Source organism: Chroicocephalus ridibundus, chromosome 2 (assembly GCF_963924245.1).
Source record: "Chroicocephalus ridibundus chromosome 2, bChrRid1.1, whole genome shotgun sequence".
Classification (NCBI taxonomy): domain Eukaryota; kingdom Metazoa; phylum Chordata; class Aves; order Charadriiformes; family Laridae; genus Chroicocephalus; species Chroicocephalus ridibundus.
In genome coordinates this window covers 99,795,602-99,808,277 of record NC_086285.1, presented here as the reverse complement: position 1 = coordinate 99,808,277, position 12,676 = coordinate 99,795,602, and the positions used below count along the sequence as shown (strand labels likewise).

Below are 12,676 nucleotides of genomic sequence, written 5' to 3'. Positions count from 1 at the left end.
TGAATATCGTAACATCTTTGTGCTTCTGTTTGTGAATCTAGCCATAGATACTAGGCCATGAACAAATGAAGAGTATCAAACAATGCCAAAAGACAAACACCTAGGATAATTACTCCCCCTGTAAACATTTACATCCAATTCAGTGTTGAAAAGAATACAAATCTACCCAGTAAAAACCAAACCTATGCTGCCGCCAAGGGCTACTTACAAGCCTGTAAGAAGTCTGCCAAACTAGGCAGGACATTCGTTTGATGAAAACTAAATTAAGTACAAAGCAGATATTGTAACACCGTTCATCTCTCAAATACTCGACAAGCTAGATTTTAAAAAGGTACAGACTGGACCTTCCATAGTTAAGATAAACATTAAGATAAACACAAGTACTAATCTTGGGTGTCTAAATACAGTGTTTATTTATTGTTAAACATTAACATCTGAACAGAAATCTGCAAGCACGCAAGGCTAATCTTTCAATGATGTTTCTGTTTAAACTGAAGTCCGCAGTAGCCACACGTTCCGGTCTTTGTATCTTTGTCCTGCAAAAATATAAAAATATATAAAAATACAACAAATGCTCATTTCACTTTATAAAACTTTCAGAAATTACAAATTTTCTTTTATTTACACGCACCCTCTTAAAACAGATCAATATAGCTGAAGTACAGAATTTAATCTTATTTGAAACACTGGAAGTAAGAACAACAGAATGAGGTTCATGCTTGATTTCTGTATCCTACACAGCCTCCCTTCTCCCAGCCTTTTAACTACCAGGTCTAATCTCAACAGTATAATTTTAGAGTCAAGCCAAGTGATATCTCTTCAGCAATAAAGGATCCTGGTACTGAACTGAACAACTTAGGTCAGTTTGGTCATATCTGTTCCAGTGTTTTGAGAAGATAATTTCGTAATTATTTTAATACAGAATAGAATTTGGCCTTTCCACGTTACATCTAGACAGGAATTTTGGACAGTAATGTAAGCTGACAGAGTTAGTTGCAGGAAGGAGGAAAATTCAGTAGAATGCTGGCAGAAATTCTGAAAGAAAATGTTTTGGAGAAAAGCAGCAATTAAGTCTGTTTAAAATGTTATTCTCTCCAAAAGATAATTTTTTTTTTAATTTAGATTTTAAATTTAAATTTAGAAGTGTGACTGTGAGCTGTTGTTGAAGTCCTTCCTAACACAACAAAACACAAGACAGTTAGATAAACACTCAAGGATCTTCTGTTATCTAGCAACGTAACTCTTTACAGTCATTAAATAAAGTAAACTCATGGCTCCTCTTCCTTAATAACGGATTAGAAGCGAAAAATACAGACTACCCTCCACCCCAAAAGCCTGGATTTCAATTGCCAGGGCAAAAGGAAACAAGCTGGTCTAATACCATTCTCTCTGTTTGCAGACATTAGCTTTCAAGAACTAAACCACAGACATTTTGTCATTTGACTGCTAACACAAAAAGATCTCAAAATTCACAAAAACTAATGCATTCTTCAAGAAGAGCATGGTACAGGTCAAATGAATCAACATAAATGCAACCGACCAGCAGTGTGCTGCACAAGTTAACTTAAGACTGAAGAGCACAAGCTTCCTGAGTGTTATGAATTAGAAAGTTTGAGCATTTGACTTTGAATAATGTAAAATGAATCATTACAAAAGGTCTTAACTTTGTTCAAAATAGAAATGCTGTTGATTAACATTAGGAGTGATAACAACACTGACGCTAAAGGACACCAGCTCTTCCCCACCATTCTTTTGGGCATTAAGCAAATGTCAAAGTTTAGGTGAGCAAGCAAAAATTTTAAGACATCTGCAGTCAAGGTCTGCCTGAGAACAGCACCTAAACAACAGGTAATCACTGATTCCACCACGGTCATATGACACTAACCTCAATATTTTCACTCTCTAGAATAAGAATATACTGGAAACTATCACTACTGTCAACAGGAGGATAAGATGACCTTTATTCTTCACTGATTCTCTGACCGTGATTGAAACATTCAATCTTCAGTACTACCAAGATTCCCAAAGACTGAAAGAGTCTTTTTGGAAGGAAAGAGACTGGTTTGGGTTGGTTTCCGCCCCCCCCCCCTCTTTTTTTCCTTGAACTTATAAGATTCAAAATAAACCACATATTCCTAGGAATACTGCAAATGTATCCTCAGTCTCCGTGGTGGCATTTAAATAATTAGAGTGTCTCAAAACATGGCAAGCATGTTATTTTTTGGTCTCAAGGCACTGCTTGTACATATTACTTCAGTTAATTTTTTTCCAAAAAAAAAATTACTGTCCTATCAAACAAATCAAGATTTCAAAAAGAAATTTCTGTAACTTCAAATGGAAGCCCTCTAACTCTTCTGAGTAGAAAACTTAATTTTATATTAGGCATCAAATAAAATGAGCTTTTCTGGTGGTTACTCCTTTTACTTTGTTAAACTAACATGCCAAAAAGTAGATAACCTTACAAACAAGAATTTACAGGCAAAACATGCTATACGCAGAACAACCACATTACCAAGTTTATGTATACTTTAGGATGTCCCAAAGCTCCACCACCACCATCGCATGATATCACTCTGCTTTCAACTGCACTCACAGGCTGCTCTGCTATCAAATCAATTGCAAAATTCTTGTTCACCTGTAAAAGAAAAAGGAAACTTTCAGATACCTTTCCCACTCGGACAGAAACCAATTCCCATTCACCACCTCCCCAAGCAGTTCCACTTCAGCCATCTTGAGAAGTTGCTGCATGGGTTTCCTCCCACCTCCTTCACCAAGTCTTCAGGCATGCTATAAGCCAGATCAGTGAACTAAGGATGTTAAATTCTGCAAAAGCGATCCCTTTCCCCTGACACACAGGCCACATCACTGCTCAGGTTTACAACGTAACCTCAGCAGATTCAGCAGAGCGGTGAGCAGGAATAAGCAGCCAAGAACAGAAGATATTTAATTGACATGGCATCTGTATTGTGCTTTAGCGACTACATGATAAAAATTGCAAAAGACTCACTGCTGATAAACTCAGAAATAAAGGTGGGACAAGTAAGGTCAGGAGTGAGATAAAAAAACTGCTGGTAATTTAGAGCCTCTCACCATGCACCTTATTCTATCACTGCACAGGAACCTCAGGATAACATGAATGTGGTGCATATCAACAGTTAGAAAGGCATTAGAAAAAAGAAAAACCTCTAACATCACTATGTCACTCTGTAAATCCATCTTGCCTACACTTCCTGAACATGCATATCTTTGACAAGTAGGGCTTTTTCCTGGAGCACGTCTACGCAGCCTGGCAAATGTACCCACCTCTGGACAGGCCTGCGACACAGCAACTTGTGCCTCATCAGGACTCAGAGCACCCAGCTGCAGCGCTTTCCTCCCTCACCCACCCCAGCTGCTTCCAACCCACTCCCAGCCAGCACTGAGCAGGCAAACACCCCTACCCCTCCACAAAACACGCTCCAGGAGGGGCCGGCTTTTTCAAAGCTGATGTTATACATGCAAGAATATAAAATGGTTTCAGCTGGAATAGAACTGACTTTCTTACTAGCAGCTGGTGTAGTGCTATGTTTTGGATTTGGGATGAAAATAGCATTGGTAAGACACAGATCGTTTTGGTTGTTGCCAAGCAATCAAGGCCTTTTCTGTTCCTCACACTGTCCTGCCGGTGAGTAGTCTGGGGGTGCACAAAAAGTTGGGAGGAAACACAGCCGGGACAGCTAACCTCAACTGACCAAAGGGATATTCCATACCATATGGCATCATGCTCAGTATACACAGCTCAGGGAAGGAGGAGGAAGAGGGGAGTTACGGCATTTGTCTTCCCAAGTAACTGTTACATGTGATGGAGCCCTGCTTTCCTGGAGATGGCTGAACACCTGCCTGCCGATGGGAAGCAGTGAATGAATTCCTTGCTTTGCTTTGCTTGAGTGTGCGGCTTTTGCTTGACTTATTAAACTGTCTTTACCTCAACCCATGACTTTTCTCACTTTTATTCTTCTGCTTCTCTCCTCCATCCTGCCATGGGGGGAGTGAGCAAGCGGCTGCATGGTCCTAGTTGCCGGCTGGGGTTAAACCACAACAAATACGCACACCCAAAGAAGGCACACCCAAACGCTCCTCACCCAATGCATAATTCAATGAGCAATTTTTCTTCCTGGCCATAGCACCAGTTTGGCAATCCCATTGCTGCTTCTTTCCACCTACTTGCCTGTGCCAGTAAATGGTCTGCAAGGCTGACAGAGAAAACCAAACCTGCAATAAACCCAGGCACAAAGATCCAGAGGAGAGGCAGGAGTTCATATTTAAACTGGACCAGCTCTGGGGTAAGCTTCCCCTCACAGCTTCAGCTGCTGCACCAGCCCAACAGAAAGGGTAGAGCCAAAGCGAGAATGGTGGTGTCAAAAAGGGTCCTGTAGTACCTTCAGGATTGTACAAGGGCGGGATAACTCTAGTCAGACTGCAGCTGATGCAGTTTCACAGCTGCCACACTCGAGTCTTCTCACAGCTACTTGCTTTAGGCCCTTGCCAGAGAGCGCTGATCTCCCAGTTATGCACATCCAGTACAGATATCAACGATTTTAGCTAACACGCATGGATTTCATTAACAATGAGGCTGGTAGAACTGAGGAGACAATACTGAGGTAACTCTGGGCCCATGGCCCTGTGCCTGGCCACCGCTTGGAGAGACCACGTGTGGCACCCAGGCACGGGCCCAGACGTCCTCACTGAGGGCACCTGCATCCAGAGACTGCATCCCCAGACAAGAAAGCTGCTGAGGCTGGACTGGGCTGATCGCAAGCCAGGCTCGACCACCCAGAGCATACCAAAGGCGAAGAACCAACTGAGAAAGCACAGTTACCAACTCCACAGGCTAGCTTTAGCTTCAGAAACACGACAACGTTTGGACTACAGAGACGGCTGCGAAACCTTAATACCAGCAGATGAAACACGCTGGGGGATCCATAGGGTAACAGCAAAGCCCCTAGAGAGAGATCCCATTAATAAGCACAGATGAGGACGGTTTCAGTATTTAACATGTAAATTTCATTTCCACTTCACGATTAAAACCTAGCATCAAACCTTGCTCAGCAGACTTAAAGCTCGGCTTTTGCTGGAGAAGGAAGAACTGGGCTGAACTGAAAACCCTGGGTGTTCCTCACTACACAAATAGTGAGTCCAAAATAAGCTGCTGGCAAAGGCACAAAGCGACCTGCGCCGTACAGAGAATTAGGCTCAAGGAGAGTTTCCTACAGCTACAGAAGTAGCACAGAAACAGGCACTGCATTTGGGAGAAACCTACTTTGCCACTGTCCTCCCAGAAGTAAATTACTTCAGCGTTTTAAGTGACATTTTCATTTAACTATTTCCCATGTAGAATCCCTATTTTTGCCACACAGCACGAGTTAAATTGTATCGATGATACAATGAGGTAAACCCAATACGAAAACTGAGAAACCAGCATAATTAGTTCAGATTAATTTAGGAAGGGAATAATTATACGCCACTACATTAAAAATCCCCCCTGCCTTATATTTAATGCCTCAACTATACATACGAGTTTATAGCATTAACAGTAAGGCACTAATCAGACACTCGGGCACTGAGGAATACAAGTTAGCTTGAAACAATCTCTACTTCTCTCCCAAAGGGCAGCAGATCCCTCAGGGAGCTGTGCTGCTCAATCGTTAGAACTCGGTGCTAAAGGACTTACAATTTCACGTACTCACTCTATTGATAAGCAGCAGCAACAGGCCCACAAAATAACTTCACAGTAGCTCATGTGGCTGATGCTGGTGTTACTAGACTTTGCTTTTGAGGCTTCGTTATTTCAGAATATTCTAAATTTTAGTTTCATTTGTTACATCACTGTTTCAGCAAATGCTTCCCAGGCTCTGGAAATGAAGTGGCCTCACTAAAAACTCAATTTCAGTCAAGATCAAGATTTTAACTATGCAGAAGCAAATTAATTTTCCAAATTTGCCCAAAGCAGGGAGGTACACAGAAGCTACTTATAAGCTGTCTTAAAAGAAAAATTTTCATTGCAGTGGAAAAAAACCCACTGAAATCCAAAACAGTTTGGTTTTGGTTGTGGTTTTGGGGTTTGGTTGGTATGTTTTTTCTTTTTTGTTTGTTTGGGTTTTTTTAGAATAACAATGAAGTTGAGGACATCAGTACCAGGTATAAAAAACCCACAAGCCACCCCCTCTCCCGCGAGTAAAGGTAGCATGAATTACCTCCTTTTGTCGTCCAACAAATCTAACTCTTCGATAATCCTTTTCTTCATATACCTGAAGTATAAAATAAACCTTATCTTATTGAAAAAGTAATAACCATAAACAAAGAACACAAGGGCTTACAGCACCGTCAAGACTAAATAAATCACTTCCTTAGTTTCAAGTATTGCATCCAGTATCTTACCAGTACGTACAGCACAGAAAAAGTAGTTTCAGTTTCTCTCACACAGGAAAATAAATTTTAGGTTGGAAAAAAGAAAGGGGGTGGGGGGGCTTAAAGCCAGTAAACGGAAGCATTAGCTCTGATCATAGGGGCAAACATAAGATTTGTTACTTATAATACTGTTAAAATACTATTATAAGTTACGTATAATACTCTTCCTTGATCCCACACTGCCAACTGGAAGGTGAGCCAAACCGGGAAATTCACGTTTTGTGTTTATTTACGTTCGAGGGCAGTGACTGCAGGGAAAGAGCCTCCCCGCCGCGCCCCGCCGGCGCTCTCCCCTCAGCCTCCACGGCAGCCTCCCGGCTGGCCGGGCCAGGTCCGGCCTTAAGGAACACGGATCCCATGGAGTCACACGGCGCCGACACAGGAGCAACGTCCGCTCACAGCTAATGACCCTGACCCTAATTAACAGTCTTTTTAATGAAACCGCACCTTACCTTACCTTACGCACCACCCCGACGCGTTCATCCCCACAGCGGGCACCACACCAGGCTGCCGCTCGCAGCTCCGGCGGCGTTTTCCCGCAGGCGCTGCCAGACGCGGCCCGGACGCGCCCGCCCTGCCCGGGCAGCGCAGCAGCAGCACTGACCCCGGGGCCGCCGCCGCCGCCGCCCTCCTCCGCCCGCCGCGGCCCACCCGCTCACCTGCCCCGTGTGCGTCACCAGCTCGCCGGTGGCGGAAGCCCGCACGCCGTAGGCCCGGGCGGCGGCGGCAGGCAGTGCGCGGGAGGGCAGCCAGCGGCCCAGCGGCAGCAACCGGCGGAAGGTCGCGCCGGGCGCCGCCATCTTGCTCCGGCCACCTGACCCCCGCCCCCCGCGGGCGGGCGCGCGCAGGCGCACTCCTTGCCTCGCCCCATGCATGCGCGCGGCTGCTGGGGCGAGCGCGCGGCTGTGGGCGGAAGAGAAGACCGGTGGCGGAGCGGGTCGGTGCCCGAAGCTCTCTCTTAGGGCTGGGGGCGGGAGGGTGGGAAGGAGGTGAGTGGGGTGGGTGTCCTTACCGGTGCGCTGAACCCACAGGCCCCGAAGCATGCTGTCCCTCCTGGCTAGGGCCGCCGCTGGGCCGCTGCGCCCACTGGGCCTCTCATCCTTCTCTTCCCTGGCCCCGTGGTGGCGGGCGGCGGCGCGGCCCGCTACGGTGAGCCAGGCCCTGCTGCCGCCGCGGTACGGGGCGGCCCCCCCCAGCGGCCTGCTGGCCCTCCCGCTGCTGTCCGGGCCGCCGCTGTTCCCCGCGGGGCTGAAGACGAAAACGTCGCTGAGGAGGCGCTGCAAGGACTGCTACATCGTCCGGCGGCGGGGCCGGCTCTACGTGTACTGCAAGACCAACCCCCGGCACAAGCAGAGGAAGCTGTAGCCCGGTGGCCCGGAGCCCTGCGGCGGGGTACCCCCCGGAGGGGAGAGGACGAAGGTGGTGTTCGCCGGTCGGGCCTCGGGGCCCTGCTTTCTGGAACCGCTCCTTCCCTCTTCCCTGGCTGCCCCGCGACCGCCGAGAGCTGACTGCTGGGGACACAAACGGCGAAGTGGTGTCGGTGATAAGGTGTCGCCTGAACGCTGAGGTGTAGCGAGTTAAGTTCTCGACAGCCCTCGCCGTAACTTCAGGCCACGGATGCTGAGAACTGAAGTGGGAAGCCTCTTGTCACCTAAGCCGTGAAGCCTTACTTAAAATCACCTCGCTGATAAGTTACTAATGGCAAAGCTGAATCATCGGACTCTGAGATACATTTTTGTTTTTAATTAAAAGCAAAATGAAAATAAATGCTGCTGATTGTGAATTATTACAATATACAGTGAATCTTTCTTAAAAAAAACCCTAGATGTTGAAAGCTGTGATAACAGAACCAGTAGTTGCAAACTCTTGTGGGCTCTTAGGTGGCAAATAATATTAAAAATGTCACACTGGAAGATGATGTTCTGACTTCTGGCTTGGCTCATAGGTGAGGTAAAAATTTCTTTTAGCTAGGGAGTTACAGCAGACATAATGCCATGTAGCTTCAGTAATGCCAGTGTAAACCCTTGCTGCTTATCACTGTGGGTTTTGAGGGGAGATGGTGGTATTTTAATTAGTGTAAAGTAATCAACCATTCCTTAAATTGTAGTGTTTAGGTTTAGTATAATGATACGTTGACCATTCCCAGTGTATTCAGAATTGTTCTTAGCCTCCTCTTCCTTCGGGGAAGTCCTCTCTGATGTTTCTGGTGTACTTACTGTTCTGCAGTTTCCCAAACCTTAACCCAATTTAAAAAAGGCAATACCTGTGAATCTTTGCCTTTTGAGTGGCGTTTGTAAACCATTTTGTGTAGGTGTATACAGTAAAGAAGATAAAAACAGTAATTTCAGATTCTAGCTAAATTGCCTTAGGTTTCTGCAAAGCTTTAGGATCACTCACATAAATCAATGAGGCTTCGGAATTAATCTTTTTTTCTGTCTTTCTTTTTTTTAATGCAACTTTTCCTGCGTCCCTTGAAACAACTCTCTCCTAATAGAGGTGTGGTGAGAATGACTGGGAACAGTAATCCTCAGAGGCATTAGCTTGTGCATGTAAAATAAAATGTAAGCACAGAAATTGCTTGGAAAAGTTTTGCACTTTTAACACGCTTTGCCAGTTAAGCAGTGTAAGTACCTGTAGGTTTTAAAAGTTAATGGTACACACTTCTAGGTGTGTGGTGTGTGTGTTGTTCCGGTGGGAAGAAGGGCCTGTGATATCTTATGAGTGTAGCTCTTGGTACACCTTTAAGGTAAACAGTGTATGTATGTCCAGAAAACCCAGTGATTTCCAGGCCCACCCACTTTTCCTGGAGATGATGATGACTGTGCAAGGTCTGAGGTGTGGATTGAAGGAATTGGCCACCAGATGAAGTAAGGGCGTGCAGGGTTTGGGGTTTTTTTGGCTTTTTTATAGGAAAAGTAGTTGGCGGCTGGTCCAGCCCCTTGGTTCTGTCAGGAAAATGGGCAGCTCTCTGGTACAGGACAAATGCTGGTGGGTCACTGGGGAGGGGTTCAAACCAGGGCTCGCTTGCCCAGAGCAACATCAGATGTGAAGAGAGACCTGCAAGTAGGAGTCCCAGCCAGAGCTGGGGATAGCCGTCGATCTCTGGCCTGACTTTTTTAATGCACTGTGTGGGACTCGGGGACAGATTTACTCATGGCAGGCTGGTGTCTGTTAAATACAGTCTACACTCAGCAACAGAGAGTGAAATTTAGGGAGAGGATTACTGTATAACAGTGGCAGGCACAAATTACTATGTTTTCATCTCCCCCTTCAGCCTGAGACTTAAGTTTTCATACAGTGCTGACTCTGGCCTATTTAAACAACTTATAATTAGGAAAAATTGTTTCACAATTAAACCCATTGAATTTAGTGCTGCTAGTCACAAACTTGAGATGTGAAGTAATATGAATTCAGATGTTTAACATGGCTGTAAATTATTCATGTGTCGTCATCTGAACAGTCAGTTTGTGATACCTGGAGTGCAGCGTTCAAAAGAATGGAGCATTCACGGCCATGAGTGAAACAGCATATTCAGTCGTGCTAATAGATTTTGGAAAGAGGATTATAGGATTAGAAACTAGAAGGCTCTGAATTGTAATTGTCCTCTGCCATTGACTTGCTGTATAATCTTGAAAAAGTAATTTCGCCTTTGTCTCAATTTCTCTGTCTGTTAGGCAGGAGTCCTGAATCTCACATTCCTAAGTTTTTTTAGTTGGTGTCCACAAACTGTTACAGAGGTGTTCTGAAAAAAATCAGATTCTGTAGCTTTCTGTAATTTGGATGACATGAGGAAGGTGACTAGAGCTGGTGGTGATACATGTTTATTTTAGGTTTGTTTACAAAAACTGCAGTGTGAGAAGCTGAAATAATGTCAACCAGCAGCCTAGCTGTTGGGAGCTAAGGGTTCACATCCTTCATTACAGACTTTCTGAATGTTGTGCTACTTAAACAGCTGTTTTCAAATGACAGGGTACACAACTGCTACTTAAGCTACCCAGGCCAAAAATTTAGTCCTGGAATACTAAATACCGATCTATATTAGTTCCATAGTTGTATGCATTTTCTTTTTTATTTCTCTCCCCTCCACAGATGTTGTGTGGGCAGAAGGTGAAAGGGAGGGGGGTGATAAGGAGAGCACAGCTAGAATGTAAAATGGTTTAGGGGGGAAATAGGACCCAGTAACATAGGAAGAAGAATCCTTACACTAAAAGCTGAAATAAGACTCGGGCTCCAGTTACATTTTCAGCTTCTGGTTTCCTGCTGGTTTTGTGTCTAGGTTACCCCTTCCAGAAATTCTTCATTCTTCTTTAAATCCCCACAGTGGAGTAGGAGCGTGACAACTGATGTCTCCGGTGACTGTATCCATCATACAATTATGAAAATCATTTGCAGTTGTGAGTGACTGAACTTGCTTAATTCCTTGGAACTGTTCTAGGGAATGAAACTGTCAGATTCCTGGTACGCAACAGGTAGAGAGGTGTTTAGGTCAACTGGAGGATAAATCTTGGAGCTCATGTATATTGATGACTGTCAGACTTTGGCCGTGGTTGTGTGTGTATGGGAATTACAGTATTGGTTGCTGAATTCGGGGCAATAGCTCTTGAATACCGACAGGTGAGGGAGAAGTCCTTGGGAACTGTAGTACTGGGGCAGCTGTGTCTGCCCGAGTCGAGGAGGTACACGCTGAGGTCAGATGACTGACAGGTGACTTTTCCAAAACCACCAAAGTGGGTTTCCCAGACTCAGTTAAAATAATAGCTATGTTTTGGTTCTGTAGACACCCCATTGCTTTTCCAATTGTTTTATCATACCATGTACATAAACAAAATTTAAAAAAAAGCGGGGGGGGGGGGGCAGAAGAAAGCCATTGCTAATGTCTTTGCAAAGTATTCACAATTAGAAACTTCCCTTTATTTGTAGGGTAGTAGACTTTATTTGTAGAGTTGTAGAGCAGATGACTCTTCTGATTTGTAATATCCATGACTCTATGACTAGGCAAAGGAAAATTAAAAGTTGGAAGTATTATTTTACAAGGAAAATAAAATGAAAACATAAATACTCTTAAACAAGGAAAAAGCGAAAAGCAGGCTGCTTGCTTTTATTTGTTTAACAGTGGAAAAGGACACAACCTGCTGATGCAGGCGCTGCTCAGGGTATCTTCTCTGTCATGCCAAGGTTTTCCGGTGGTTTCTGTGAGCTCCATGCACTTGATATTAGAGAGGTTTCTCTAGCTTTAGTAATCCAAAGCTAGTTAACAGGTATCTGCCATGTCACTGTATTCTAAAGTTCTGAATGAGCAAGGGTGGACATACCTCGATACACACTGCTGAAAACTTATCAAATGACTTTTAAGGTGCAAATTAATCATAGACTCATAAAATGTGTTGGGTTGGAAGGGACCTCTAAAGGTCATCTAGTCCAACCCCCCTGCAGTAAGCAGGGACATCTTCAACTAGATCAGGTTGCTCAGAGCCTCATCAAGCCTGGCCTTGAATGTCTCCAGGGATGGGGCCTCCACCACCTCTCTGGGCAACCTGTGCCAGTGTCTCACCACCCTCATTGTAAAGAACTTCATCCAAATGTCTAATCTAAACCTGCCCTGCTCTAATTTAAAACCATTGCCCCTCGTCCTATCACTACATGCCCTTGCAAACAGCCCCTCCCTGGCTTTCCTGTAGGCCCCCTTCAGGTACTGGAAGGCTGCTATAAGGTCTCCCTGGAGCCTTCTCTTCTCCAGGCTGAACAACCCCAACTCTCTCAGCCTGTCCTCATGCGAGAGGCGCTCAAGCCCTCTGATCATCTTTGTGGCCCTCCTCTGGACCTGCTCCAGCAGGTCTGTGTCTTTCTTGTGCTGAGAGCTCCAGAGCTGGACACAATAGTTAAGGATACAGTAGTCCCATTCAGTTTATTAAGGCTGATTATACATCTAAATACTTGCATGCATTCCATTGCAGCTCATCAGATTATTGACTTGGAGGTTGAAATCTGTACCAGTAGCTTAAACTGGGGGGAGATGGAGGGATGAATGTGTTAGTCCCAGAGGCTAAGGGACTGGGTTCTTTCCAACTAGCCGGGGCAGTTTAACCCACCACACCTGTGAGGGGTTGTCCCCTCACCTGTCCCCTCACCTGTCCCCTCTCCTCTGCTCTCCAGGACTGAATTTGTCCTCCTGCAGGAATAGTTGAACTGCCTGCAAAGCTGTTATTGAACTGTCACACTTTACAGACCC

The 12,676-nt window shown here is 45.1% G+C and overlaps 2 protein-coding genes across 2 annotated transcripts; one reads left to right on the top strand and one right to left on the bottom strand.

Moving 5' to 3' along the window:
• Positions 1-389: 389 nt before the first annotated feature.
• NDUFS6 (NADH:ubiquinone oxidoreductase subunit S6) lies at positions 390-7,247 on the bottom strand. The gene is made up of 4 exons (XM_063326313.1): positions 7,107-7,247; positions 6,234-6,287; positions 2,513-2,635; positions 390-536 (listed from the first exon to the last, which is right to left on the bottom strand). The coding sequence occupies exons 1-4, from the start codon at positions 7,245-7,247 to the stop codon at positions 471-473; spliced, it is 384 nt and encodes a 127-aa protein (XP_063182383.1). The 3' UTR covers positions 390-470.
• Positions 7,248-7,293: 46 nt separating this feature from the next.
• Positions 7,294-8,241, top strand: MRPL36 (mitochondrial ribosomal protein L36). Its single transcript, XM_063326312.1, has 2 exons — positions 7,294-7,384; positions 7,479-8,241. The coding sequence occupies exons 1-2, from the start codon at positions 7,317-7,319 to the stop codon at positions 7,810-7,812; spliced, it is 402 nt and encodes a 133-aa protein (XP_063182382.1). The 5' UTR covers positions 7,294-7,316; the 3' UTR covers positions 7,813-8,241.
• The last annotated feature ends 4,435 nt before the right edge of the window (positions 8,242-12,676 follow it).

Excerpts from the sequence above, each read along its gene's own strand:
- NDUFS6 (XM_063326313.1), bottom strand. The coding sequence starts at position 7,247 with ATGGCGGCGCCCGGCGCGACCTTCCGCCGGTTGCTGCCGCTGGGCCGC. Across the intron at positions 6,288-7,106 it reads TGGTGACGCACACGGGGCAG|GTATATGAAGAAAAGGATTA; the intron begins GTGAGCGGGTGG and ends TTTATACTTCAG. Across the intron at positions 537-2,512 it reads CTAAAGTATACATAAACTTG|GACAAAGATACAAAGACCGG; the intron begins GTAATGTGGTTG and ends ATATTTTTGCAG.
- MRPL36 (XM_063326312.1), top strand. The coding sequence starts at position 7,317 with ATGCATGCGCGCGGCTGCTGGGGCGAGCGCGCGGCTGTGGGCGGAAGA. Across the intron at positions 7,385-7,478 it reads GAAGACCGGTGGCGGAGCGG|GCCCCGAAGCATGCTGTCCC; the intron begins GTCGGTGCCCGA and ends CTGAACCCACAG.